At 37.0% G+C, this 6,848-nt stretch overlaps 1 protein-coding gene across 2 annotated transcripts in view; it reads left to right on the plus strand.

The window, feature by feature from the left end:
• Positions 1-6,540, plus strand: part of RAD21 (RAD21 cohesin complex component) — a 29,966-nt gene extending 23,426 nt beyond the window's left edge. For both annotated transcript variants that reach the window (XM_004431123.3, XM_087447530.1), the window contains exons 12-14: positions 1,811-1,960; positions 3,526-3,609; positions 4,801-6,540. In XM_004431123.3, coding sequence (XP_004431180.1) covers positions 1,811-1,960; positions 3,526-3,609; positions 4,801-4,992 — 426 coding nt within the window. In that variant the 3' untranslated portion in view covers positions 4,993-6,540. The remainder of the gene's footprint in view (positions 1-1,810; positions 1,961-3,525; positions 3,610-4,800) is intronic.
• Positions 6,541-6,848: the final 308 nt, after the last annotated feature.

Genomic DNA, 6,848 nt, shown 5'->3' on the forward strand with positions numbered 1-6,848 from the left:
ATAAGATAGTGGGGTCCAGTTTCATTCTTTTGCACGTGGCTGTCTAGTTTTCCCAGCACCATTTATTGAAGAGACTATTTTTTTTCCCATTGTATATTCTTGGCTGCTTGGTTGTCAGTTAATTTACCGTATGTAGATGGGTTTATTTCTGGCTTATCTGTTCTGTTTCAAGTTCTAGTTTATTCTTTTTTTTCTTTTTTTTTTTTTTTTTTTTTTTATTTATTTTTTTCCCCCCAAAGCCCCAGTAGATAGTTGTATGTCATAGCTGCACATCCTTCTAGTTGCTGTATGTGGGATGCGGCCTCAGCATGGCCGGAGAAGCGGTGCGTCGGTGCGCGCCCGGGATCGAACCCGGGCCGCCAGCAGCGGAGCGCGCGCACTTAACCGCCAAGCCACGGGGCCGGCCCCCTAGTTTATTCTTTAGCAAACATTCCTGCATATCTCCAGTGGCAGTTTTAGGCTGTCTTATTTAAATAATCAGAATATACTTGTCAAATTGCTGGAAAAAAACAATGAAGCAACATTCATTCAAGCTACTTGAAGTGAAGCTGCTTCATTCAGACTGGCTACCATGAAGTTCACTTAGGATAGGAAGACTAAAAATAAGTATAAAGGAAGTAAGGTCTGGTTTAAGACTTCTCCACCTTAATTAAATCTATAGAATAAATTAATCTGGGCAAAGGGAGGCTTTTTGATAACCTTAGGCTCTTGGTTCAGCCTCCGTCAAGAGATATTGCCAGAGAAGGTCAAATACTATATGATCTCACTCATAAGTAGAAGATAAAAACAACAAACAAACACGTAGAGACAGATATTGGATTCCTGGTTACCAGAGGGGAGGGGGGGCAGGGGGAGGGCTAAAGGGATGATTAGGCACATGTGTGTGGTGAAGGACTATAATTAGTATTTGGGTGGTGAACATGATGTCATCTATGCAGAAATAGAAGTGTAATGATGTACACCTGAAATTTATACGATGTTATAAACCAATGTGACTGCAAATAAATACATAAATAAAAGGATATTGGCAGAAGAATCCTCTACCAATTTTAAGAACTAGTTCTCTGTGCCCTCTGGTGGTAAGGAGTTGTCAGGAAAGTGTGTTTCTGTAGGAGCTCAGGAATGGGAATGGGAACAAGTAATGAGTGGGTTACTCTAGTACTACTCTCCTGGTAATCACTCTCTTGTCATTTCTTTGGTTATTAGACTTTGTTTTTTAATATTCTCAATGGTTTATGTTAAGCCTGAGAGGAAGGAAATTCAAAGGATGGACCCAGAAAAATAGTCTCCTCATTCCTATTATTTGCTGCCATAAGAGCACCAAGGCTCTCATTTAGAGCCCAAGCTTAGTTGGAATAGCCTTAAGGCAGTGTTATGCAGTATAATGGTGTACAGTACCAGGCTACTTAATGTTAAAGCCTTTTTGCATTGCCCTGGAGTCAGTCAGTGGTTCTGTTTTGTTTTTTCTTAAAATTCTATTACAGCAGGTTTTTCTTGTTATTGGTAAATTTCTCACAGACTTTTAAGTATTTGACTTCCAACAAGTAACTATAAAAACAAAACACTTTTGTTCTAGGATAATAAGATAATGGATTAATTTCTTTTGTAAACTGCCTTAATAATGTAACTTTACAATAAAAGAACAAGATCTATATATAATCAGTTTTTGATTGTATGTAAGTTGTGGAACTATGGAGATATGACCCCAGTATTCCCGTTTTGAAAACTTCAACAGCTGTATATTTGTGTATTTAAAAGACACCACGCTTAAAGTGTGCATCTTAAATTGCCTTATTTTTATTAATTTAAGCCTCAGCAGGTAGAACAGATGGAAATACCTCCTGTAGAGCTGCCCCCAGAAGAGCCTCCAAATATCTGTCAGTTAATTCCAGAGTTAGAGCTTCTACCAGAAAAAGAGAAGGAGAAAGAAAAGGAGAAAGAAGATGATGAAGAGGAGGAGGTAAGGAAACATAAAAGATCTATGAATAAATTCCCATTCCAGATTTAGCAAAAATCTTCAACCAGCTCTCTTGTACTTTTCATATTTGAGCTAAGTTAATTGATGTTGAGCATCAGAGTGATGGAAAATGTTGAAATACAACCAGAATTTAACCACATTGTTAGTAGTTTAGATCCTCATTAAGAACATCAGATTTTATGCTGTGCTATAGCTCATTGGTTCCCTTGTGGGCTTTTGAAGGATATGGGACTACCCTTTCACTGATTTCTTGCTTGACTTCTAAATTGTTTCTAGCTTGCTTTCTTATTGTGTGGTCAATGGTCGATTCTTGCTGGTATTAGCATCTGCCTCTGGTATAACTACTCTATGTGTGGCCTGGAAATCAGAAAATAGTTTTGGTTTTGTTTTCATGAGACCTGGGTGGGATGTGACTTGGCTTAAAATAGATTGAGTGAGGGCTTGAATGACTTCTATTTTGTAAAAAGTAGAGGTGCTTTATGAATGGATTTCCTTTGCTGTTCAAGGTCTTTGTTTTTCCTCCTTTTTTTCTGAATCTTTGAGGTCCTTGTATAAGACTTAGAATATATTCTGCTATTGATGCTCTGTTCGATCTTTTATTTAGACCTTTATTTTAAAGTGAATCTTTTTAAATTTTATCCAAGACTAATGGTTATGGATTGGATACATTTTCATTAGCATCTGTTCATATTTGTAATTTAACATTATGCCAGCCACAAATGTCATAACCACTTAGTGCTTATCTGTACTATGAGCACTACATTGTTTTAAAGTCAAAATTTAGCCCCAGAGCTCCAGCCTGTGTACTAGGGTGTGGCATTATCTCAGACTTATTGTTGATGAATCAGTGTGTAAAATTGTTGTGTTTCCTGTTATGTGTGAAGCTGTTAATTCCTGGCTGTTTGGAATGTGGTATATAGTTTCAGCATAGCCTGGGAGCACTCAGCTCTTGCCCGGTGCCAACTTCAGAGTTCAGAAAGTCATTTAGGAAGCAGGTCTGTAGGTGGCAGGTGACTGGAAACTGGGCAGCTCAAGTAAAACATATGTATTATAGCCCATTTCTTTTAAAACACCATATAGACCAGTACTACTTACTCATCTTTGCTAGTCTGCGGGGTCTTTGGTACTGGTCCACAATGAGCTTAGGAGTCTGTCAGCATATAAATCATTTAGATGCTACCAAAAGAATATATCCCAGCATAAGTTCCTTAGCATAACAGCGGCCAGTAACCAACAGCTCACCAATTAGCAATCATTCATGGACTGTGTAGACCAAATCCTTATAGACTAATGTAGAATCATATATTCAGCCAAATGTTTGCTTGCAGCTACAGAAGACTTTCTTTTTGTAATTTGAAAAGGACAAACTTCAATGTTCATACTAGATGCTAAGTGATTTTTTCAGCAGTATCAAGTATAATTTTCTGTTAGTCAAAATACACAATTTAAATTAATTTAGAGCTTTCAGGAGATACAGAAATATTTCATTTTTCAGCAGAGTTGTTTTGTCAGCTTTTTTTTGTGTGGGGGGTGTCATTTTCATTCAGGATGAAGATGCTTCAGGGGGTGATCAGGATCAAGAAGAAAGAAGATGGAACAAAAGGACTCAGCAGATGCTTCATGGTCTTCAGGTATGCCAGTGCAGTCTCTGGGAAAAAGACTTCATCATTTTTGGCATTGCTACCTCAAAAAAATAGTTACATGCTATAACCAGAAATCCTACCTTTGTGAAACTTTTCCCAAAACTACGTATTTTGAACTATTGTAACACACAAACTGTCAGGACAAGAGTATTCCTGGAAAGCATCCAGGCAAACACTTTCCATGTGGTTATCCTGCAAAGCAGAACTGTGGTGATGTTTTATGGAACTTCTTTTGTGTGTCTACATCTTATTGTTGGTTGAGCAAATTTAATGTGTTGAATCATTGTATAGTGTCAGATGTCACTTATCCTTCGGCCTGAATCTATCAGATACAGACGAGATATCTTGAGCAACTGTGAAATACCAGGCAAGTTGCTCAAGGTTTCCTAAAATAGATTCAAAGGATAGTTGGATTTTATAAATCAGTTGAAATTTTAAGAACTATAAGTGCTAGATTTTACTGTTGATCACAGTAGATGCCCAAAGAATTGAGTTGTTTTAATACTTGTTGGAACAACTTTGCTTTTGATTTTCTTTTGATTTTAGATGTACTGTCATATACTTTGTCCCTTTACCTTCCTAATTAACTATTCAAAAAAGTCCACTCCCAGCCTCCAGCAGAGTATACAGTATACTTTTTCCAGTATCCAAAATTGGCATCCTTTAAAATTACTGCTGGGGGGGGCCGGTCCGGTGGCACAAGCGGTTAAGTGCGTGTGCTCTTCTGCGGCGGTCCGGGGTTCGCCAGTTCGGATCCTGGGTGCACCCCAGCGCACTGCTTGGCAAGCCATGCTGTGGCGGCGTCGCGTATAACGTAGAGGAAGATGGGCACGGATGTTAGCCCAGGGCCAGTCTTCCTCAGCAAAAAAAAAAAAAGGAAGAGGATTGGCAGATGTTAGCACAGGGCTGATCTCCTCACAAAAAAAAAAATTACGGCTGGGGCCAGCCCCGTGGCCTGGTGGTTAAGTTCAGCCCACTCCACTTCAACAGCCCAGGTTAGGTTCCTGGGCACAGCCCTATACCATTGTCAGTGGCCATGCTGTGGTCGTGACCCACGTACACAATAGAGGAAGATTGGCACAGATGTTAGCTCAGGGCGAATCTTCCTCAGCAAAAAAAAAAAAAAAGTTACTATATTGTGCAGATTACTTTCACTTAATTCTTTTTTTTTTATTTCAGCGAGCTCTTGCTAAAACTGGAGCTGAATCCATCAGTTTGCTTGAGTTATGTCGAAACACAAACAGAAAGCAAGCTGCAGCAAAGTTCTACAGCTTCTTGGTTCTTAAAAAGCAGCAAGCTATTGAGCTGACACAGGAAGAACCATACAGTGACATCATTGCAACGCCTGGACCAAGGTTCCACATTATTTGAGCAGCTAGAAACATTATAGCTAGTGTTCATTTCACTAGTGTGTACAAATTGCCCCCATGTGTAGGGCACACAAAACCCTTTGAGAAAATTTAGATTTTTGTCTGTACAAAGTCTCTGCCTTTTTCTTTCTTCATTTTATAAACTTAACAATTTCATCTTTAAGGGAAACTACTTATATGGATTGTGACTGTGTTCTGATGGAGAAAATAAGGACCCAGAAGATTGTTTTAACAGTTCAGAACAGATGTTGTGCAATATTGGCGCATGTAATAATGTCGAGTAGCAGTCAGAAGTCAGGATTTTTATCTTAGTTATCCATTACTCTATTGGAAAGGAAAACTTGTCAGGAAAAATGCCTGATGATTTAATTAAGAACTATGGTGTGAGTCTTTGACAAAAGGAAATTATCTTTTCCCATCAGTAACACCAGCAATCTTCTTGGTAACAACTGTGTTTAGGGATGTTGCCCGGAACAGAGATTGTCCTCTTGAGATGTGTTTTAAAGTATAATTCCATAATGACCAGGGGGATGTGTGAAATTGTGCTGTAACTAGTCCTCTTCGGCTACAAAAAGACAGGACTTGGTTTAAAGTGTTCTATTTTATTAAATCATTCCACTTGAAAGTTTTTAATGAACCTTGCTATCCTGAGATCTGTTGTTTTAGTGAGCCTCTAAAATGAGCAGAAATAGACTTTTTAGAGTAGATTGAATATTAAAAACATTTATAACTTTCCAGGAGCTATAAATCAAAGTTTTAAAAAGATGTTTGGATATATTTCAGTATTCAGATCATGAAAATAGAAATTGCTATGCCAACTAAAAGGACAGACTGATGGGAAATTATACACCTGGTTGACTTAACCTTTAAGCAGACAATGCTGTAAAAACTAATGGCTTCTCTGATATTTATTGTAAGTTTTAGTACTGGTCTCTTTTTCCAATGCTGCACACTCCTGTGTTTGAAACTTTATTTTTAATAGCTTTGCTACAGAAATCTTATATCTGGTTTCCTGTAACTCAAGTGAAAAAAAACACACATCCAAATAAAGGCTTTATTGTTATTAATAGACCAGATAGCATCAGAAATTATGTGACTATTATGATTATCAAAACATATCTTAACTTTTTAGGGCAAAATTACACTGAAAGTTTCTAGCTAAGTGTTGGCACTTTTGTGGAAAAAAATCACTTTTGAAACTCAGACTTCAGTGTATACCCAGTAATTTAAAATTATGTGAAATGTTTTAAATTTGTGAACTGGTAATTACTGTTTTGATGATTCAGTTTCTTGAGAATGGTAATTGTATAAATTTGCTCTTGCAGCTTTATTTTCAATATGATGTGCCTGTAAACCATGGATTTTTCTCCCTTTGTAAAAAGACATTGTAGATAATTGAATGTTTGATTATAGAAAGGTCATTAGTTTCTTGTTACACATTTTGTTAGTCTGGTTTTTGTTGCTTATCGAGTTTAATATTGTTCTTGAAAATAGTTGATGCTATGTTATGTATAACTTTTCTAATAAAAGTTGTGTTATAAGCTGTAAATGTTGTAGTATTGGTTATTCAGTTTGTGTTCCCCAGGAAAACATTGATGAAAGAAATTAATTATGCCTAATCTTTTATTTGCCTTAATAGAATAGTTATTCAAATAGTGATTTTTTCAAGGGGTCTTAGACTTAAAAAATGTAAGACTAGAATAGTTTGTCTTTGTTAACAGAAGAGCCATGTGATCTGAAACTTTGATAGATGTGTAATCTTTATAATGTATATTTGAATGTATTTAGATTAAAATGAAACCAACAAATGCTTGGTGCTGAGGAATATTTGGGGCACAGCTTTATCTCTGTACTAAG

This window comes from Ceratotherium simum, chromosome 23, assembly GCF_057802395.1.
Source record: "Ceratotherium simum simum isolate JZ-2026a chromosome 23, ASM5780239v1, whole genome shotgun sequence".
Lineage (NCBI taxonomy): Eukaryota > Metazoa > Chordata > Mammalia > Perissodactyla > Rhinocerotidae > Ceratotherium > Ceratotherium simum.